General features: G+C 53.8%; 3 protein-coding genes across 12 annotated transcripts; 1 reads left to right on the top strand and 2 right to left on the bottom strand.

Annotated features, from left to right (window-relative positions):
- Nucleotides 1-5,569: 5,569 nt before the first annotated feature.
- On the bottom strand, nt 5,570-12,992 carry MEAF6 (MYST/Esa1 associated factor 6). 9 transcript variants are annotated; one of them, XR_010073734.1, is made up of 9 exons: nt 12,835-12,992; nt 12,558-12,673; nt 12,368-12,455; nt 11,731-11,776; nt 10,885-11,077; nt 7,686-7,715; nt 7,525-7,582; nt 6,850-6,883; nt 5,570-6,379 (listed from the first exon to the last, which is right to left on the bottom strand). XR_010073734.1 is itself a non-coding variant. In XM_063355891.1 (8 exons), exons 1-8 carry the CDS (start codon nt 12,928-12,930, stop codon nt 6,371-6,373), a joined length of 612 nt encoding a protein of 203 aa, XP_063211961.1. In that variant the 5' UTR covers nt 12,931-12,992; the 3' UTR covers nt 5,570-6,370. The 9 variants fall into 9 exon arrangements, 7 of the variants coding, with proteins under 7 accessions (XP_063211961.1, XP_063211963.1, XP_063211966.1 ...); XR_010073735.1 differs by lacking the exon at nt 7,686-7,715; XM_063355891.1 differs by lacking the exon at nt 7,525-7,582.
- Nucleotides 12,993-14,605: 1,613 nt separating this feature from the next.
- SNIP1 (Smad nuclear interacting protein 1) lies at nt 14,606-17,413 on the bottom strand. Its single transcript, XM_063355657.1, has 4 exons — nt 17,112-17,413; nt 16,924-17,020; nt 15,774-16,363; nt 14,606-15,110 (listed from the first exon to the last, which is right to left on the bottom strand). The coding sequence occupies exons 1-4, from the start codon at nt 17,288-17,290 to the stop codon at nt 14,846-14,848; spliced, it is 1,131 nt and encodes a 376-aa protein (XP_063211727.1). The 5' UTR covers nt 17,291-17,413; the 3' UTR covers nt 14,606-14,845.
- A 12-nt stretch (nt 17,414-17,425) lies between these two features.
- DNALI1 (dynein axonemal light intermediate chain 1) lies at nt 17,426-20,971 on the top strand. Of its 2 annotated transcripts, XM_063355658.1 has the most exons (6): nt 17,426-17,530; nt 17,607-17,737; nt 17,823-17,992; nt 18,702-18,880; nt 19,169-19,333; nt 20,854-20,971. In XM_063355658.1, the coding sequence occupies exons 1-6, from the start codon at nt 17,426-17,428 to the stop codon at nt 20,887-20,889; spliced, it is 786 nt and encodes a 261-aa protein (XP_063211728.1). In that variant the 3' UTR covers nt 20,890-20,971. The 2 variants fall into 2 exon arrangements, with proteins under 2 accessions (XP_063211728.1, XP_063211729.1); XM_063355659.1 differs by lacking the exon at nt 20,854-20,971 and having other exon boundaries at nt 19,169-19,411.
- Nucleotides 20,972-21,032: the final 61 nt, after the last annotated feature.

Genomic DNA, 21,032 nt, shown 5'->3' on the forward strand with positions numbered 1-21,032 from the left:
GTGGCTGCCTTCTCTCAGGGGCAGCCACAGCCACTAGCTCCCATCCCCCTTTCTCTGGCACTTTTGGGGAGTTATTAAGTGCCAGACACCCATGGGGTCACCGCTGCCGAGGGTGCAGGCAGCCGGCGGGGGCAGACAGCGCGGTGCCAGGGCCTGCCGGGAAGGGCCGTGCACATGGAGCTGGCGAGACGCATTTCTGAGCGGTGGGAGCAGCGATGGAAAGAGTTTGCCCATCGCTTGGCAAGGAGCGGCTGGTTTGCGTAGCCTTCGCGCCAGGCAGGATTATCTCCCGGGCGGGAAGCGCCGCTGCCACACGCTCCCTGCCGCGGCACCTTTCACGTCTGCGGCGAACACTTCCCTGTCTGAATCACCGCCACGGCACACACCGCTGCGGCCGCGGGCTGGGCACCGCTCCCCTCCCCGCTGCGGCAAGAGCTCGTCTGGGCACCCCCTCCCCGAAAGGTTGCAGGGGGGCCACCGGCCCGGCCCGCGCAGGGGAAAGACCAAGCAAAGGCAGACAACCGTGCGGAAAGCAGACACCTGTATTTCACAGCAGCAGAGCGGCGGCCGCCGGGAGCCCACAGAAGGGTGGGAGCGGCACGCAGCCCCCTGCGGCTGGACCGGGGCTTGGGCACAGGGTGGCCCGTTGCCCCCGCGCCTCGCATGGAAGCCCAGGGCCAGTCCTGCTGTGTGTCGGGGCCCGTGGCCATGCCGGGTCTGCCCTCCTGGGGTGGGATGCTCAGCACCCTCCTCCAGCCGCTTCCTCGCCCTTCGCTGGCCAGGGGCTGAGGGACCCAACACCACACTTTGGAGGGCAGAGAGGGTTTGTCCGCGTGTGCCCCAGGCAGCCCTGAGCCTGCTTCCCTTGGCTGGCACTCCCGTGGCACAGCATCCCTGCTGGAGCCATTCTCCGGGGCCCCTTGGCCACCCCAGCACGGCCAGTTCCCCCGAGCGCGGTCGCAAGGAGCCAGCCCAGAGTTGCGCCACGTGTGCGGAGCAGCTGACGGAGGGGCCTGATCTGGCCAACGAAGAAGTAAACGGGGCAGCAGTTGGGTTTTGCAATCCACCCGTGGCCCCAGCGTCTCCAACTTGTGCAAGGCGGCCGGGAGCTGGCGGTGACTTTCCTCCTCTTTCCTGGAAGCTCCCAACACGTTGCGGCAGAGCAGAAAGATGCTCCTCGCTGGGCTCCACCCGAGACAACCCGCCCGGGGCACAGTCAGCCCCGGGGGTGGCCCCGGGCAGGGGGTGGCTGTGACCTGCCCTGGGCAGCCCAGGAGGCACTGGCTTGCCCTGAGCCGCCTCCCGGCTGTTCCTGCTTCTGGGAAACGCTGCAGTTCTGCTGAAGGGGCAGGACGGGGCAGGGCCCGGCTGGCACCGAGGGATGGAGGCACATACAGGGACACGGGAACACAACCGGGACCGCGCCGGCCTGGCCTGCGTCCTGCCGTGCCTGGGCAGGGAGGGACATGTGGCTCCTTCCCGGCTCCCCAACGCCCTGCTTACACCTTCACTTACATTTGCTGCCCGTCACGGAGCTGCTGGCCCCAAAAGGCTGCCCGGGCGCGGGGCTGGCTGCCAGCGTGGCTCCGTCCACCGGCGACCTTCAGCTGAGCGAAAGGGCGAGAGGGAAGCGATGGCCAGAGCTCTGCTGAGTCGGGGACGGCCCAGCCGGGCTTCCAGTGGCGACTGGTACAGAGGACTGGGAGCTTTCCTGAGCACGCTCTGCTCCCAGGTACCTACCAGGGCAGCCCATTGCTGCCCAGTGCCCACCAGTGCTGCCCAGTGCCCAGCTGGGAGCAGGTGGGCTGCCCACTGGCAGAGCTCAGCACAGTGCCCCATCCCCAGCCCTGGCTGCAGGTGGCAGGTCCCCGCTCCCCGACCCCCCAATGCCCCCCAGGTCCCCAGCCACTACCTCCCGGGCTCTCTTCCTCGCTCCCACTGGCACTTTGCTCCTCCGCTTCCCCCAGCAGCTCGGGGCTGTCACCACCGTCCCACCACCGCGGGCGCTCCTGCAGCTGGGATGGGAATGGGCGTCAGGGGGACCAGTGGGTCTGGGGGGCCCATGGGGGGTTTTGGGGGTGGGAGGGGTGGGGGTGGGGGGTGGGGGTGACGGGACTCACCCGCTGGCGCAGGCCTTGCTGTTCCCGCAGCAGCTCCAGGAACCGGCTGCTCCACAGCAGCTTCTCAGCGCCCAGCTCGGTGCAGAGGAAGCGGACGTCGGCCTCCAGCGCCTCCAGCCTCCCCAGCACGGCCTCGCTGGCGTCACCGCGCCGCTGCCACTCCACCACTGCCCTGGCACCACAGCTCAGGTCCCGCCAGCGCCCCGCAACTCCCGTTCCCCCCCCCCACCCTCTGCAGCAGGGCCACCCCCCCCCACCACCACCGCCGAGCCGGGGACCCACCTGCCAGCCCCGGCTCCAGCGCAGAGGTGGCGTCCCTGTCCTCCTCCTCACTCCCCTCGCTGCCACTTTCCAGCCTTGACCGCAGCACCGTGCCCAGCTGAAAGCCACCACGGACACTGGGGACTGACATGTCCACGGGCAGCTGAGCCCAGGTGGCCCCTGGCACTGACCCTGACTGGGGAACCCCACCGTGCCATGCCCTGGGGACGTACAGCCCCGCTGGTGCCACCCATAGACCATGTCACCGGGCTCAGCCATGTCCCGGGGGTTGGAGATCTCGGCAGCCCTCCCGGCGCAGGGGCATGTTGGGGGAGTTACCTCCTCAGTGACCTGGAAGGCGCCGTCCCAGCAGCTCTTGTAGCAGATCAGCAGGTACTGGGGGGGAGGATGGCGGCCGTGTGGTGAGAGCGGTGGGCTCAAACCCTCCCCGGGGAGCGCCGAGCCCAGAGCAACGTCCCCACATCCCCAGAGCTCTCGGTGGGCAGAACCAGGCAGTGCCTTCAGCCAAGAGCCGCCGCCTGCGGATGAGGCTCCTGATCCCCCAGCCATGCTGCTGGATGGGGTGGTGACACCCACCCTCCCTGCCCCAGCCCCCCCCGGTGCCACCAGGACAGGTGATGAACCCCAGCAGTACCCCCACTCCATGGCCTGACCCCTGGTCTGGACACGTGCCACATTTGGGCTGACATGAGTGTGTGAATGGCCCCGGGGAAGGGGGGGGGTCCCACAGTACCGACCCATGCCAGCCTCCAGAGCCACCGCAGCCCCTGGAACGCCATCCCGGAGAGCCACAGGAGCCACCGGCCCCCAGCACGCAGGAGCTGCCTCCACCTTGGCCCCCGCGGGCCGCGCTGCCTGCCCATGGGGACCCTGCAGACCAGGAGACAGAGAGCTGATGTGCCGGCACCCCCCCCGGGAGCCGCCACCTTGCTCACCTGCCACGCTGGGCGCACCGGAGGGACGCGTGGCAGCCACGGGGTGCACCACCACACGGCAGCGTCCAGCCCGCCTCGCCGAGAGCCAGATCCCAGCGCGTGGGGCACGTGCCCGGGGGGACGACGGCTCCCCCCCACCAACCCCAGCTGCCCCTTACCCAGCGCTGCGCCACACGCGGACCCTCCCCAGTGGCCGCTGCCCCTCCTGCCTGCTGTCAGCTCGCGGCCGCTTCCCTGGGCTCGATAAACTCCTGCCTAATCCTCTTGGTGACGAGGCTGTGCAGGGGATTAGCGCTGCTCCTGCTCCACCTTTGGTGGCCATAAGGACAGTTGCTGCTCTGCCACCCCTCATTTGCTCTGCTCAGGATCTACAAGAAAATGAGCCGCAATTTATTTTTAGCTACTACTTTTAGCTTTCATTAGCATTTAGGAAAAAGCCCGTGCGGCTCTCTGTGCCCCCTGTGTCCAAGGCCAGGCACTGGCTCTCTGGATCTTTAGCCACGCTGGCTGTTTGGGAAGAAAAATAGAAGTCTTCAGAAATAAAATAGAAGTTATAGGCGCAACTGCCAGAGTCAGACTCCAGCACCCGTCTCACAGCCCTCTCGTAGGCGATGGTGCTTATGTTCCCAAAGCGATGGCAGACCCCGCACGCTGCTGACCCCCCCTGTGTTCCCCACCGCAGGGAAGCTGGTGCTGCAGAGCTGTGGCCATCAGTGCTGCTTGTGGGACAGGGACGGTTGGTTCCCTCTGCTGGGACAGGCCGCACGGAGCCCCAGCCCCTTCATCTCACCCCGCTCCTGGCAGCCCAAGGGCTGCGGGTCAGAAGGATGTGGCGGGGAAGAGCTGTGGCTCGGCACAACGAGGTGCCTTTATCTGGAACCACGCATTCGCCATTCAGCTTTCTGCGCTGATCGATGCGCTGGCTCCCCAGGGCTGCTGCCATCACACTGTCCTCATCCGAACAGGCTGTCCCCTTCCTTTAGTGACAAACACTGCCGGAGGCAGGAAAGGTTGTGTTTTCCCCTTGTCCCCGCAGCACCCCTAACGCGTATCGCAGGGAAAGCGGGGCTGACTGACACTTTGCCACAAAACACGCCTGAACACACAGGATTCCAAGCTACAGGAGCCCTTTGCTGTTTCTCCACGGGTGGATGTTCTGGCCAGAAAGGTACGGCAGCTTTGCGCGAGGTCAAAGTGGTGCAGCAGAGATTTTTACCCTCTGAAGTCCACGCGTTCTTGCAATTCTTGCTTTGGAACAGCAGCAGCAGGGGGAGAAAAACTGCCTTTGTACCAAGGCCAAATAATCAAACCCCTTCAGTTAAGACTTCTTTTTTCCAGAACTGTGTAAAAGCAAGGCCTTTTAGGTGTTTCTTATTTCCTAGATCTTTCACCCCCCTGTATTCAACCTCTGTAACATAAAACACAAAGCAGGAGGACAGCTCTGCAGCTCGCCCCTTGAGCCCTTACATCCCGACACCCCCCGCGTGCCAGCCGCTGGCCCCGCTGCGGGACGAGCCAGCTCCCACCCCCACAACCACGGAGCTGCCTTGAGCCCTGAGCCAGACAGGAGCACACGGGAGACCTTCGCTCCTGGCCGTTGCCCTTCACTCTTCGGTACGGCTCGGCCCGGGCCGGAGGGAGCTGGGAGAGACCCACGGCAGCAGGAGAGCAGAGGTGCAGCAGAACGGAACGAACTCAGCAGTGACAAGCACGCAGGCGGGCACGGGGGGGGCTGGATGTGACACAGCTTTGCCCGTGGCGCACTCTCCATCGCAACGTTTAGGCAGACGCAAATGCATTACGCTGCTGGTAACAAAGGCAATTTACTGCCTTGGGGAAAGAAGGGCTAATTTCAACGTCAGCACTGGGATCTCCACCTGCCTGCCGGGACAGGCCCCCAGCACTCACCCCTCTGTGCGCCCTCCCGGTGCCAATCCCGACGGCTCATCCCTCACCTCCGGGCATTCCCCCACCATCGGCAAGCAAGACTTCCATCCAAGCCCTACCTGGAAGCGGGATTAGCTGAAGACAGCCGGAGATCGGTGCCTGGCCATCCCTGCAAGTACTCAAGTGTTACGTACACCAGAGCAAAGCAAGCACAACGGAAACCTCCTACGGGTTGGGAAACAAGGAGCAGCTACTATGGAAATGTGGAAGAATTCCAGCAAAGTCCTCATAAAGCAGATGGAGAATAAAAAGCACTAGGAGTCAAATTTTGGACTGAACGAAACATGAGAAGAGAGACAAACATGTAACTTTATTGTTTATGTACAAATGACAGAAGTTTGTATTAAAAAGAGAATCCACCCAACCTCAAAGATAGCAAAGAGCGAGATGGCTTTGAGCTCCAGCCGTCCCTGCATCTTTAGATACTGTGTAAATTTTAGGGGGATGGTGTTTAAGATTAAAATTAGAGAAAAGGGTTAACCACCTTCTTCTCTGCTTGAGGAAGAATCAAAATGAGCTGTTCCACACAATGAAGAACTTTCCACTCTACGTGGTGGATTAAAACAAAGGAACCAAAAGTCAATTTGTTAACTATACACTTTGGTTTTTTCTAAAAAAAATAAAACAACTAAAAAAAAACCCCAAACCAAAACTACAACGCTAAATATCAGCAACAAAAGTAATCTAAGTCTTACAACACGGATGGGACATACTGAATCACACCCCAGTTCCAGTGGAAAAAGAAACACCTCTCCGAGGGCTGGCGGGTGACAGGGGTGGCAGCAGCAACATCAGCCAATTTTAAGAAGCTCCCGACTGAGGTGGAAGCACAGAATAGTCAGGAATTCAGGACTACTACTACTACTACTACTACACCTTAGTCTTCCTGCAACTCAGGTGATTTTAAAATGATGCAAAGTACATGGTCCAAGATTTTCTCCTCTGGTTAAGGTCTTTAGAGCGAGCCACTCCCGTCTGCAGACGCTCGGCCAGAGCTGCCGTCGTGCTCATCATCCAGTCGACCGGCATTTTTCTCAGCGGGGATTCACACAGACCTAAATCCCAGAAGCATCAGCACTGATGAGTCTAGTAGTCCTGCAGAGAAAGGAAAGGCCGGGCACATTGAGATCTTTCTACTTCCAATTCTGCTTGCAGAGCTGGGATTCTCAGCCTTCTCTCATTTCTACAAACCATTACTTGCAGGCAAAAAAGAAAAGAGATTTTTCTTCTTGTAGCTAAACCTTCAAAACCTTAGTTCAAGAACGCATCAACCAAAACCAGATGCTTTTAATGTCCCAGATCATGACAAGGTAACAGGACGCAAACCAGCTTTTTTCACAGAAAATGCACAGGACTTAACTGTGACCTAGCTTCGTAACACGCCTACCTGGGCTTATTTATCATTAAATCCACAAGACAATGCTTATTTCATCCCATGATATTCCTCAACCGTGAAAACAAGATGTTAAATTACAGCAGAGGGAGGCTTTTTAACATTAGGAGTCAGTCAGCCACTCAAGTCTACAGACGAGCAATGAAAACAAGGACAGAGCACTGATACTTACGGCTCTTGGCTTTTTGTTTAACTTGAGATCAATCCTGTGGTTGGAAAGATAAGAGAAATGTCCATTTCAATACACGAAACCAAGACTAGAGTTCAAAGAACCAGCTACTGCATATGGCACAGGCTACAACAAAGACTATTTGGTTAATGCAATCCACATTCTCAATTGGGCTGAGCCAAATCTGTCCCAGTGTTACTGGACAAGAGAGCGGCAAAGAGACGGAGAGTGGATTCTTTATTATTTGCCAAAATGCATATTGCGTCCACTCACAAAAAAAAAAAAAAAAGAGTTAATCAAGCTTCATAACAAAAATCACAGGGCAGTTATGCAGCATAAAGAAATAAGGTTAATTACGCATGCTCTATGTTAATTTGTTAGAAGTGCGACTATGCCACAGGTAATTATTCAGACATAGTGGTGATGGTTATTTACTCAGAACAGAGAGAGGCGTTTAAGGTGACAGGGATTAAATGAGTCAAAGGTATTGAGTTTATTACATTTTTCCAGAAGGAAATATCCAAGTCTACACTAATCTCCTTAAGAAGCAAAGCCAGAAGAATCAGTTTTTAAACTAAGCTTTTAAGTTAAAAAGTTTATCTATTTAAAAATGAAACAGAAAGGTAGAGAAGAGTGAAGTTAATTTAATTTTGCTGAAGTTATTAAATAAAATGTTACCTCCATCACGCTTTTCTGTTTTTAAAAAAAACTTCCCAGCCTAACCTAATATACATACCTACAATTAAACAGATAAACTATGGGTTAGAAAGGTCTCAAAAGGCACATTGGTGTCTACACACTAACAACACAGCACAAGTACTAATTCAAGTCAAACTTACTCAAAGTCATAATCAAACATGCCAGACGGGCTGAGGGGCAGCATTTGAAAGGAAGAAAGCAATAGAAATTAATATACTAATGAATTAAATAAATTAGTTGATTAGCCACCCTAGCGAGATTACTAAAAAAAAAAATAAAACGAAATAAAATAAATAATAAAGCCAGTGTTCAAATGCCATAAAGTTCTTAAGATATCGTAACCAGAATCGGGCACAAATAGCACTCCAGACTTGGCAATCCAGAGTCCCCCTCCCCAATCGGATTTCTGGGAAAAAGAGGTGTTAGAAGAGAGGCACAGCGGTTTTCTGAGGGAATTTTAGGTGCTGAACAAGGCAGCTATGGGCGACTGGGAGCGCAGGCTGGCTCGCAGGCGGAGAGGAGAACGGATTTGCTCGTGAAACCGGAGAGCGGGCGGTGAGAGCGGTGGCTCCGGTTACTGCGGCAAAGCGAAGCTCGGGCAGCAGCGCGGGACGGCGCTCAGCGGCCAACTTTGCATTGGGGTATTCTCCCGAAGCACACGCACACACGCGGCCCCTCGCACCCCCTGCCTTTCCAAGAGCCGCACGGAGAACACGGTCACCGGGCCAGCGCTAAGGAAGAGTCTGGTGACATTCCACCCTCGTCTCGGCATTCACACGGTGGCACCGGCTCTAGAAGCAGTCCTGCCCCAAAGCTAACACCGGGATTTGGCGGAAAGGACGAATCATCGAATCAGCTGTAACTCAGCAGCTTTTCAGCGCTGAATTTCTAAGAGGAAACAGCGTTGTTTTCTCCTGAAAGACTTTTTAGCCGTGAAAACTGCTGAGCACACAGAAAATAATCATCTTCGCCTTCCTGTGGTCTCAGAGGGAACAGAGGATGACTGCGATAACGACACTGTAACTTCCATCTGATTCCCTGCTCTTAACTGTCTGCAGTTAACCTGCCCATTCGCACCAGTTCTGCCCAGTCTGAATCCAACTTTCCGCACCGCTCTCGGTGGGCACGAAGGAGAAAATCCGGGGGAGCCAGCGCGCTGTCAGGGTGAGCAGAACCCAAACATAACACTGGCAAACGGAAGAGCTTCTGATCAAAAAGAAATGCCAGTTATTTCTTTTCTTTTTTTTTTTTTTTTTTTCCATGACACCCAAGAAACAGACAGGCAGGTCCCTTCCTAAAGAGCACTCTGGGCTGCAGTACGTTTAAAACGCTTAAAGCACTTAAGTTCTACTTTTGGTAGGCCGGGACTGTTTTGTTGTTCGGGTTTTTTTAACCTAGATATACTTGAAAATTGCTTGGTCTTTTCTGCCAGAATTTAGGGGATAGTCAGTAACAGCAATCACAACTTTAAGAGCGTTTTTATTACAGACAAACTTAATTATCATCTTCTTTTAATTACTTATCTGGCCATGCTAAGCATTACAAAACAGTGAATTACTAACTGCAAAGGCCTTTCCGTACTGTAGCTGTGCCTGCCGAATCTCTTAGAGGAGAAGAATCGCCATACCGGATCAGAGCAGGGCTCCTCATGTCCAATAGTCTGTCCCCGACAGCGGCCAGCACCAGCTGCTTCAGCGGAGGGAATGCAGCAGAAACCCCAAAGCCACAACCTGGCAGTGGGGCAGTTTCTTCCTAACTCCTGGCGCTAAAGTTCGGGTTATGCAACGGAGCAAAAGAATTGGCATTATTTACAGCACCTGCACGGCACCCCGCTGCGGCTGCAGCGCGTTGGTTTGCCGCCCACGCACGTGTTGGCTGGAATACTTTATCGTTTGCTTGAAATAGCAATTTTCTTAAGCTGTATTTCAGCTTTACAGACTGTTTCTCTGAACTCGTTACAGACGTAGTGTCTTGTGTTATTCCTGAACTTCTTTCCAATTGTCTACAGGCAAAAAACCCAAGAGTTTTGAACTGCTTTGGATTCCCAGCTCCCATCTGGGCCATCCAGTACTTTCGAATGTTTGCCCAATTAAGACTGCTGGAGGAAGGGAATTCTGATCTAAGAATTAAAGACACGCTAACGACTCAACACCTAATGAAGGAGAAAAAGGAGTTAGGCATTTTTCAAGCACTATACCTACCTCTGCATCTCCCAAACCAGCCTCTCCCCAGCAATCTTTGTAGATTTTTAACCACTGTTCCTTAAAACATTTCTCTTTCCTAATCGTACGAGAAGGTCCCTCAAAGAGGAAAGCCCATCCGTACACAAAGCCAACAAGCTCAAAGCTGGCAGGAACACTGGATTTTTTTAAAAGCTCCTTTTACTTATAATAATCTTTCAGTACCAGTTCCAGCAATCATTCCCAGAGAGGTGCAGTTCTGCAGTAAATGTCTCCCCTTTCCAAAAGCATGGATTTCCACGGTCCTTTCTGCGTAGGGCCTGACTCCACCGCGCACCACCACACCCTGTAGGGGCCAGCTCTGCGGAGGGCCACGAGCCATGGCTACGCAGCAGCATTAGGTGGCCCGTGGAGAGCAGCACGGCGAGGCTGGGAGTTTATCCCGGATTTCCGAGCCGCCAGCCCCCCGTGCTGCACCACACCTCGGGGACACACCTGAAGGGGCAGAACCGGTCATCTAAATTCAACCAGAAAGAGTTCAGGAAAGCTTCGTTTCACAGCAATTTTAGGTCAGTTTAATATCAAACACTTTGAGGTGAACGTGACGAAGCAAGTCTTCCATGCCACGAGCAAAAGAGACTCAGTTTGGGACACTGAAAACTGAAAGGCTCGGGGAGTGGGAATCTTCGTGAGGAGTGTCCGCAACCCCCCCCGACATTCCCATTCGCTTTTTCACCCTTCTTTCCCAAAGCAAGTACTGACATTCCTATCTTACTTGGTTCTGCAGAAACCAAGAAGCCAGCCCAGGAGGCCAGGACTGCAATCCTCCTCTACTGGCAGGACGCTGGCTTTATTCCCCTGGAGAGCCAGAGAGTCGAAAAGGCCAGGTGGAAATCACAGCGCTACCAGAGCTGGAGCCAGCACCCTGTGCCGACTGCTGCTGCAGCTCCGTCAACGCGCTTCCCCTCCTGGATACAACGGGGTCCCGAGGGGCGCTACAGGACGCGTACAACTGAAAACCAGACAAATTACCAAAACAAATGACCCGAGCTGTTCGTCATTCTAACAGGTTACTAGTTCCTTTCACATAATAAAAGTTAAGTTCAGCAACAGCTAACCGTTCCAAGGGCATGACGAGAAGGCTGCTGGTACCACTAACCTGTGTCGATTTTTGTTCTTCCGTTTTTTGTGGCTGCTGTGGTGGCTCCCAGAAGAAGTAGAGGAAGCCGCTTTCTGGGGTTTCACCCCCTGCACAGACCCATCCAGCTCTTCAGCGTCCTCCTGGCTGGGCTCATTCTCCTGATTGTGGAAGTCTGGAGAAGTGTCACTCTCTGTGCCACTGCCTGGCTCCCCTAGAGCAGGACAAACACAGAGGAGCACAGCGGTTACAGCCCCGGGCTCCCACCCCGCGCTGCCCTGGCAAAGCCCTGCACAGGAGAAGCAACGCCCAGCGACAGCGTGCGGGGCAGCAGAGACAGGCCGAGCCTTGCCACACCACACCGGGATGTAAACGAGAGAACCTGAGAAGTGCCTCTGGAGGACAGCAAGCTAAACCTCTTCAGCAACTGGGGCACACTAGAATTGCATCTGATTCGGTATCGATTACAGAAGAGTTTTTAAAAATCCTGAACGTACGCGGCTCCTCCCCACGTCACTTGCGACTGACTGACACAAACAGAAACGCGCTGCCTCAGCCCTGCCGGCCTCCTTCTCCCCAGGGCACCAAACCCATTTCAGTAAGTTTTATGCACAATAAACCCTTGTCGAGCACAAAAGTTTACTTGAAGAAGCCCAACTTGAATTCTGTTCCTCGCAGTGCCGCTTTGCTGACTTGCGCTGGGAGCAGCGGGGAGCGGCCAGCGAGCGGCAGCCGCAGGTCCCTGGACGGGGAGCGCTGTGGGGAGCAGCCAGCACGGCACCGATCCCAACAACTGGAGACGGAGCTGAGTTGTGGGGAGAGGTGTAGCTCTTCCCAAATTCTGAGAGAAGTGAAGAAGTGACTTACGCTTCTCAATGAGCTGGTCCTGAACTCCAGCTAATGCACTGACCGCCTGGAAAACCAAAAGGGACGTTAACGAAAGCAGCAGCTCACTTATTGCTTTTCACACGTTCAAAAACACAGAGAAAGATGTTATCAGGCCTTCGCTTGAAAGAGCTTTCGACCTAGCAGCACCAGCACGGCACTGCTGAACGGGGCTGGGAGCAGAGAGAGAGGGGTGGCAGTGACAAGCGTGTGGCACGGGTGGCTCTCGCCTGCGCTCCCCCTCCGCCACCCTGGGCACCGGGAAAAGGGTTTCTGAAAGAGGCTGCGATGGGGACGAAGATGCCCGGGCTGGGGGAGATCAGGCAGGCGCAGGAGTTTAAATGGAAAACTGGCCCGGTAGCAGCCGGGGAGATCACCACGGGACAAGCTGCACTGAGGAGCACCAAGGGCAGGGGACAGGGATGGGGCTGGGGAGGGGGACAGGGGGACATAGAGGGGGACAGAGAAGGGGACAGGGACAGGAATGGGGAGGCGGAGGGGCCAGGGAGGTGGCCAGGGAGAGATGAAAGGGGACAGGGAGACGGAGGGGCTGGGGAGGGGGACAGGGAGACAGGGAAGGGGACGGGGACGGGGGCAGGGAAGTCCGCCGGGCACTCACCGCTGCCGAGGTGACCGAGGACTTGCTGAAGAGCCGCTCGGCCTCCTTGAACTTGCGGTTCCTCCGGTCGTTTTTGCTGTTGGAGTTCCTGAAGCAGAGACAGACAGACAGACAGACAGACAGGCGGGCGGCATGGCGGGGGCCCGGCGGGGCGGCCGGGCCGGGCGGCGGGGCCGGCCCCGCGACTCACTTCTGGTTGGTGAGGTAGCGGTCCCAGCCGCGGATGATGTTCCCGTACATCTGCGTGTCCTCCAGGTAGCTGCCCTCGAAGGCGTAGATCTGCCGCTCCAGGTTGGCCAGCGTCTCCTGCCGGGCACAGCGCGGCGCATGCAGCGGGCCCGGCCCCGAGCGCAGGCCCCGCCGCCGCCGCCCGCCCGCCCGCCCGCCCGCCCGCGGCCCAGGCCCCACCGCCCGGCCCGGCCCGGCCCCGGCCCAGCCCCGCCGCCCGCCCCGGCCCCGCCGCTCACCGCCAGCTCCTGCTTGCGCTTCACCAGCTCGGCCAGCTCCCGGCGGGTGTCGGGGATCTGCGGGGGGCCGCCGGCCTTGGCGTGCAGCGCGGCCATGGCGGCGGCGGCCTGCGCGGGCCGGGCGGGGCGGGGCGGCGGCTGCGCTGCCGGGAGGAGCCGCCGGGGGCAGCGCCGAGCCCGGCCCCACCGCTCCGCCCCGACCGGCGCCGGGGGGGGCCACCCCCCTCGACGTGCCGCGAGGCCGCCGGGGCGGGCGGACGGACGGTGTCCCCGCTGACCCGGAACCGGCCCCGGCCCGCTGCGGGGGGTCCCGGAGTCGGGGACAGCGGAGACCCCGCGACTCCGGGGAACAGCACGTTCAGAACCGGCGACTTCAACCCTGTGTACGTTTGCCCGATTCGACCCCTTTTTAGCTTCTATGAACTCTCTCAGTAAGCGCAGCCCGAGGGGCGAGTTCACCCTGCCGGGGCACCCATCACACGGAAGGGGCCACCCAGGTGAGACGGGCACAAGCCCTCCCCGGCCTCCCAATGATAACAATCCCGCGTGTATATTTATTTTTAAAACTTATTTGGTGTCCTCAATATCAAAGTGAATACTGAAGGATCATCTATATGAAGAACATAAAGGAAAAAAAGAAAAAAGACAGGAGAAAAATATTACAACTAAAAGTAATTAGGGCTAAATTTACAAATTCTTTATTTAAAAACCCCTAGAGTATATATAAAGGAGATCCTCCTAGTCAAAACTCATTCTACCTACCTTTTGAAAACCTACATCAATGCCCCATATTTACACTATAAATGTTCCAGCCCGTGTATACAATACGCACCACCTGTATACACAACGTATATACACAGCAGGTATGAATAGCTGGTGACCACAGAACAAACATCCAGGCAAAGTAGTAAACAATGTGGAAAATATACATTTCTTATACCATAAAGCAAACCCTTGGGAGAAGACATCCAAAAATATGCAAGATGCAAGTACGTTCAGTGAGTGGAACTGGTGTTTCTCTTCTTAAAGCATTGTTTTCTTTTATAGGGGAGAAGACTATTTTAAACAAGTGACAGTATAACTTTTTATAAAAAGAAAACTTAAATAGTGCAAACTCCGGTTAACACATGTCACCGAATAAAAGGTATTTATGCGTAATACAAACAAAAAATAAGGAGGAGTTATTTGTGGGGCCGGGATGGTATCAGAAATAAAGGCCTCAGTTTTAGACCTGGACACTCCACATCCAGTAAGTTTCAGCACCGCAGGTTGCGACGCGTCCTGGGTAGACCCTGACCGAGACCTCGGCCTCCAAATCACAGTATCGCCCCCCCGAATCCCAGGAAGCGTTTTAACTTCTATTCCAGATTACCTTGCAATTTTCAGGTAGTGTATTCCAGTGAAATGCCCAGCCCTGAAAGTTATCACAAGGCAAAATAACTACCCAAAACACAAGAGGGGCCTTCAAACATTTCCGCCTTTTTAGTAGCAAGCCTGGTAAATTCTCCTGTCTAGAACTCCGAACAGGCAAAGGAATTTGGCAAACTACCAAACAAGACATGTTACAAAATGCATCAGGTCACTTTCTAACTAGTATTTCGCTTAAGTAGCATTTTCAAAGGGCTATGACAAACAGGCAACAAAAATAATTTTAAATATGCCAGCTGTGTTTTACATCGTTTCCTAGAAGGGGACAGTCTTTCAACATTTGTTGAATATTTCCAGCATCAGAGCTTTCACATCCAGGTGCTCTTTTGCTTGTTGGGAGGTAAAAAAGCATAAAAAAAAAAAAAAAAAAAGAAGCTGTATTTCCTGATACGAAGAACTATCAAAGATGATAATCAGTGAAGTCCCCCAAAATAAACTACGAGAACAGATCAGCAACAGAAAAAGGACTTTAAGGCAGTAAGAGGCATCAGTTCCGTGATGCTCCAACGTTTACACCCCAACATGTGTTCAACCGCAAAGAACTTCTCTCCCTTAACCCCCCTCTCAATCTCCTCCTCATCTGTTAACTGTCAGACTCTTCCTCCTTCTCCTCCTCATCATCATCGTCCTTTGTGTTAGCCTCAGATTTATCTGAAGATTCGTGGAGAAGCACATATTCCCTGCTGCTGAACCCAAACTTCAGTACATCCTTTTCCTTTAGTTCGTAGTAACGCTGAGGTTCAATCCGCTGGTTATTGAGGAAAGTGCCGTTCCCAGAGCCCAGGTCGATGATGTAGGGCCTCACCCTGCGGCCAACGGTACCATCGGCACGAGTGTACTCCACCAGCCTAGCAAAACACAAAACACCGTTTCAATCACAACAGCGAGACAGAAAGCGGACTCCAAAAGCAGACGGGTTTTCCAACAGACGAGCCCCAGTGCAGTTAATACTTATCTGTACTTGCAGAGATCTGAACAAGCCTGATGAGAGCAATGAGAAACTGTGAGACCGAGCAGACTCCGACAGACTGCAATCACCTTCTAAACTTCTGAGGATATAACACAGTAATTCCGACAACAGAACAGATGGCTGTTCCTTAAGAGAGCATCTTTGTCTCCAGCAGCACGCAAGCCCTGCTGCTTCAGAGGAGATCAGCAGACTTTGTTGTAAAAGACCAAATGAATGAAACCTCTCCTTGAAATACTTTTACTGCCAATTACACCTGCCGGTTTATTCTCATTCAGATGTACACACACTCCTGTGTTTAACCCTGCTGTGTTATTTGTCTTACTAAAAGGCTGCTTGTGGTTAAATGAGAGGAATTACAGATGTTTTTGATTACTGCTCGGATGATATGCGTCAGTCAAACATAAATTCTCTCTAACGTTCTTACAGCAAACTCATACCTCTCAACTGTGCATATCCAGGGCTTTTTGTTTGGGTTCTTTTTTTTTTTTCTTCATAAGTTCCTGAATGACCCCGTTTCAGCAGCAGGCAGGGCAATACTTACCGGTACTGAAACACGGCATGCTGCTTTGAGCAGGAGGGGTGGTCAATGGGAATATCTGCGATTCTGCGGTGCCTGCCCAGTAGATACGCACTCTGCCTATGAATGTACATGACTGGGAGAAACTCATCGTTTTTGAAAGGATAGAGGCGCCATCGCTTCTTCGGAATCCGAGCTTCAGGAGGCTCACTGTACTTAATCACAACACCTCGGAAAGTGTTGGTATCCTCCAGCAGCGCACCAGACAGTTCAAAGCTTGGTTTCTCTTTGTTTACAGCAGCTTTTTCTTTAGGTTTGTTATCAGATTGCCCGAGTTCCGGATTCTGGTCAACACCACTACCTTCGTTATTTTGTCGATGCTCTCGTCTTCTCTCATTATAAAACTCCCTCTCTGCTTGCTGCTCACGGATGTTCTGAACCTCCCTCTCTCGCTCATGGCCTCGAACTCCAGGCCTTTCGTTTGCATTCTTCCTTCTGTCTGAGTGGTCTCTGTGTTTATCTCTGTCTCCACTTCTCTCTCTCCTGTGTTCTTGGTCTGACGGGTACCTCTGCTTTCGCTCCTCGTTTCCTCTACGACAATGATCGTCTCGCTCCTGTAATGAAGAATCGCTTATAGTGATGCATTCAGGATTAGAATGAAAGAGCAGTGAATCTACCTCGGCTTTTAAGAACACCACAATCCTTCGCATGGAAAACATGTACTTGGATACGTTGTGCATAGACCTAATGCAAGGAGAGAGAAACTCATTTCCTTGCCAGCCTACCTGGATTCCCACAATTTGCACTGAATAAAGCAAGATCAAGAAACGGCACGGTGCGTCACCTGCTCTGGGCACAGGAAGAAGCTTGCAGGGGCAGCCTGCTTAAGAGGCAAAGGCTGGGTGGGTTCACAGACACGTGCACACCCTGCCACTTATAACAAAGCCCGAAGTGGGCTGCACGAGCTATTAAAACACCGAGACCCTCCTTTTCCTGACGTGACACCCTACGGGGAGTAGGAGAGAAGAACTGCCGGGTGAGAAGTCGTTTTCCGTACCTCGCACAGGCGAGACTCACAAGAACCGCTGCCGCTGCGCGGCCAGGAGCGCACCAGGCCCCGCTAACGCCTCCGCGGGCAGGGCCGGGCCTCGCTGTTACCGACAACACCATTTACCTGCTTCACCTTCACGGTGGCGTGGTGGGGGCTCCGGCTCCTCCTGCCGCGCGGGGACCGGCTCCTCCGCCCGGACTTGCTCTTCCTCTTGGGCGATCTTGAAAACAACGAGAGGAAAGGGGAGGGAAGGGAGGGGTGAGGAAAAGTGCGGGGCCGCGGCCGGGCCCGCATCCGCCGGGCGGCCCTACCTGCTGCTGCGGCCGCGGCTGTCCTGGCGCGGCCCGGCCGGGCCCCGCCGCTCCTCGGCCGGCGGCGACTGGCTGCCCCGCGCAGAGCGGGAGGCGGAGCGCCGGGGGCTGCGCTTCTCGGCCTTCACCGCCGCCTCCCGCCGCCGCCGCTCCCGCCGCCGCTCGGCCGCCGCCTCCATGGCGCCGCCGGCCGCCGCCACCACCGGAAGTGCGCGCCGCTTCCGGCCCGCGCGCGCCGCCCGGAAGCACTTGGGCGCGCGAGAGGAAGGGCGCGCCTGGCCTGCGCATGCGTCCGCCGCACAGAGGCCGTCGCCATGGCGACAACGGCCGCCGCCGCCATGATCCAGCCGCCGGACTCGCTGCTGCGGTACAACCCGCCCGTGCTCGTCAGCCGCCGCACCGAGAAGCGCTCCCCCGGGGTGAGCGGGGCCGGGTGGGCCGGGCCGCCCGCGGGCCGCCGCCGCCCGCACCTACCGCCCTCTGCTTTCTCCGCAGGCCCGGCCGCTGAAGGGGACCCCGCCGCAGCCGCCCACCTCGAGCGGGCCCGTCGCGCCGCCGCCCCGGACGCCCGCCGCCGACTCGGTCAAGCAGCCGCAGGAGATCCTGAACACCATCCTGCCGCCGCGGTGAGCGGGGCCGGGGCCAGGCCCAGCCGCGCCGGGCAGCGGCCGGCCGGGCCCGCCCCGTAACAGCCGGTGCTTTTGGCGTTAGGGAGTGGGAGGAGGAGAACCGGCGCTGGGTGCAGGAGGTGTCCAGCGCGCCCAGCACCCGCCTGGACGTGGTGCACCTGCAGGAGCAGCTGGACCTGCGGCTGCAGCAGCGGCAGGCGCGGGAGACCGGCATCTGCCCCGTGCGCAGGGAGCTCTACTCGCAGTGCTTCGGTCAGTGCAGCGGGGAATGGGGAACCCCCTCCCGGAGGGGCTGCGGCTCCCCTGGCCCTGGGGACAGGGACTCCTGCTCCTCCCAGGGCCGGGGGGCTAGCCGGGGCTGGGGGGCTCCTCCAACAGCCACAGGGCTCCCATCCTCATCCCCCACCCAAGCTGTCAGCCTCCATACAGAGCGTTTTACAGTCTCATGTTGTTTACAAAGCAAAAGACACATCTGTGTAGGCATACCGTTACAACGTAATAGCAAAAGATGCAAAGAAGCTTAAAATTCTCATAGCTGTACTTAACCCATCAGTTAACTTAAAATAACTTAAAACACTATATACCTGTTAAGCACTCCTACACACTGATGACACGATGTTCATCTTCCGAACACAAGAGATTGGATGGAGGATCTTAACTCCTCTGGAGATTTCCCAAAACCTGCAAAAAATCATCACAAATTTTTAGGTGTTTGCTTTTAGTGGATCAGTATCACAGTTATTACCATAGGTTTTGTACCCCCACTCTGCCTTTATTTGCTAGCACTTGATGCTATAGCTGTAATGTAACAAAAAAAAAAATAATTATGACTATCCATGTTGCTTTTGAGGTGCAGAAAATAGGTAAAATACAGTAAGCTCTGGACCCCGTGTGTATCCAGCATTCCCAGGTAAATGTACAGTACCTTCTCTAACTAGGCTCTTGTGCCCTTTCTGTAAAGACGAATTGATCCGTGAAACTACAATTAACTGTGCGGAGCGAGGACTGCTGCTGCTTCGAGTCAGGGATGAAATCCAAATGACAATTGCTGCTTACCAGATGCTGTACGAGAGCAGCGTTGCCTTTGGCATGCGGAAGGCACTACAAGCTGAGCAAGGCAAATCTGACATGGAGAAAAGAGTAAGTTGGGCTGTTAACCCCTTGGTGTAGTTTTCTGCACATGACAGCACAGGGATATTACACACACAATTTTATAAGAAATCAGTCATTTCTCTTTCCAGTAGATGGCAGTAAAGATCATCAAAATACTTGTCTCCTTGTTTTCCTACAGTTTAGTTCCATTTCATAAATTATCTGTTATTTTATCTGGAACACTCTAACGGCTGTACAACATACAACTTTGTCCCATCTTAACTAAAAATTGATTGCTAACACACAAAACTTGAGAAATGTGTACTCTCTTCCAAGATTGCAGAGCTAGAAGAGGAAAAGCGGGAGCTGGAAAAACAAGTGAGTGAAGAGAAAGCTAGATGTGAAGCTATTGAAAAACGTGAAACCGAAAGGCGACGGATAGAAGAGAAGAAACACACTGAAGAGGTTCAGTTCCTGAAACAAACAAATCAACAGCTGAAGGTGAGTAAAAAAAATGCAATTCCAAACCGTAATGGTAAAACTTGTCATTTTGTAATTAGAAAGATGTAAACATCACTTTCTCCTTATAGTTTTAGAAGTGTTACGTTTATGATGCATTTGCATTAATGTTCCACTTTCTTTAAATGCTCAGTGAAATGGGAAAATAGTGCTTTTGCATCCTCTACTTCCTTCAGCAATTCGTCATTACTAGTGAACCTGACAATGCAAACAGCAAGTCAGATTATCTGAATTCCAGCCATACGCACGTCTGCCAGGGAGAGATGCGAGTTTGTTTAGAAAATGATGAATTGCTGTAGTCAGCTGGAGCGGAGCAGAGGCACACAGCTGAACCCCAAACGCAGAGCCTTCAAACCCGACTCATACTTCAGGAATCTATTTCTGCATAACTTGATTGCAAAGATGTAATAGTTAGCACCCCTTCTCAGCTACAAAATAGAAAATCTAGTGAAGACAAATTAAGACAGACCGTTTCTTTGCTGTTGGGCATTAAAGTCGACTCCCTGATAACAAGATACACCACTTACCGTTCGGTATTACCTAATAATAACAATTGTGTACTTAGGCAGCAGGGACTGCAATTACGGGAGTACTTTTGTGCATGCTGCTTTGGTGAAGACAAAGCTTCTGCTCATTACTTTGGTTTTGAACGGAAAACACCCTACATCTTTTGAGTAAAGAAAAAATGTTACCATAAACATTAAATGTTTCTGGGCTAAAAACGTTTCATTTACACCGAGCTGCTTTCCTTATCTTCACTGTTCCTACAGTTTCTCCTTTCTAAACCACCAACATCTTTACACCATCTTGAAGTGTTTTAGGGCACAAAATGAAATAACTTTTCAATCAAATACGTGTTCCACTTAATCCGTTTCTTCCTTGCAGTACAAATATTCTAACAGCTGCGCGTACACCGCCGCGGTAGTTTATTTTTGCTGGCAGCTCTAGGAAGAGGCAATCTCAGCGTCCTGGAAGCCTCGTACCCCACACGCTCCCTAGGCACGGGTAGCTCTCCGATCAGGCTACTAATTGGGCGTCTAATTGGGTTGTCTCAGGAACTGAAAAACTTGCTGTTCCCAGCTACTTTTGTCCCAGAGTCAGAGTTTGTGTTCCAAATGCCAGAGAGCCAAATATTTAATTTAGCTAACGTACTCCAGCCTGAAATCAGAGAATTCAGACCACTGTTTCAACAGCTTTTATTTAATTTCCTCTTCAATGCTTTACATTACAAAACGAGTCTCATTGTATGGAACCACAGCCAGCTCTTTTCTTCTCAGAATGCAACAAGTGTGTATGCCAAGAATGAAAAGCTAATTTATAAAACATGTAGTAAGGAATGGAATAGCTAGGGAAAAAAACCCTGGCCTGCTTCTCTTGAAGTATTGCAGCATCCCTCAGCTCCTCGCTTTGAATATCTAACAGACAATTTATCACTTTTCAGCAACGCGGGTTTATTTTTTAGGTTGAATCTAATTTGACTTACCGTCTCATTTGTTTTTCAGGCCCAACTTGAAAGCATCATTGCACCAAATAAGTAGATCTTTTTGCTGTCCTCCAGGCAGTGCTCAGAAGAGCTGTCAGAGTAAGAAGTTTGCAATTAGTGACAAAGATTTGCCTTCATAAAATGATCTTGAATTTTCACTTACCGGCAACTGAAGGCAGCGTAATTGTATTCTTTCTT

Source organism: Chroicocephalus ridibundus, chromosome 19, assembly GCF_963924245.1.
Source record: "Chroicocephalus ridibundus chromosome 19, bChrRid1.1, whole genome shotgun sequence".
NCBI classification, from domain to species: domain Eukaryota; kingdom Metazoa; phylum Chordata; class Aves; order Charadriiformes; family Laridae; genus Chroicocephalus; species Chroicocephalus ridibundus.

Coding starts and splice junctions, on each gene's coding strand:
- MEAF6 (XM_063355889.1), bottom strand. CDS start 12,930: ATGGCCGCGCTGCACGCCAAGGCCGGCGGCCCCCCGCAGATCCCCGAC. Junction 11,777..12,367: donor CCTCGGTCACCTCGGCAGCG/GTGAGTGCCCGG, acceptor TTGGTTTTCCAG/GCGGTCAGTGCATTAGCTGG. Junction 6,884..7,685: donor ATGTTTGATTATGACTTTGA/GTAAGTTTGACT, acceptor TTCCAACCACAG/GATTGATCTCAAGTTAAACA.
- SNIP1 (XM_063355657.1), bottom strand. CDS start 17,290: ATGGAGGCGGCGGCCGAGCGGCGGCGGGAGCGGCGGCGGCGGGAGGCG. Junction 17,021..17,111: donor AGCCGCGGCCGCAGCAGCAG/GTAGGGCCGCCC, acceptor GTTGTTTTCAAG/ATCGCCCAAGAGGAAGAGCA. Junction 16,364..16,923: donor CCACCGTGAAGGTGAAGCAG/GTAAATGGTGTT, acceptor TCTTCATTACAG/GAGCGAGACGATCATTGTCG.
- DNALI1 (XM_063355659.1), top strand. CDS start 17,426: ATGGCGACAACGGCCGCCGCCGCCATGATCCAGCCGCCGGACTCGCTG. Junction 17,531..17,606: donor CCGAGAAGCGCTCCCCCGGG/GTGAGCGGGGCC, acceptor CTTTCTCCGCAG/GCCCGGCCGCTGAAGGGGAC. Junction 17,738..17,822: donor AACACCATCCTGCCGCCGCG/GTGAGCGGGGCC, acceptor TTTTGGCGTTAG/GGAGTGGGAGGAGGAGAACC.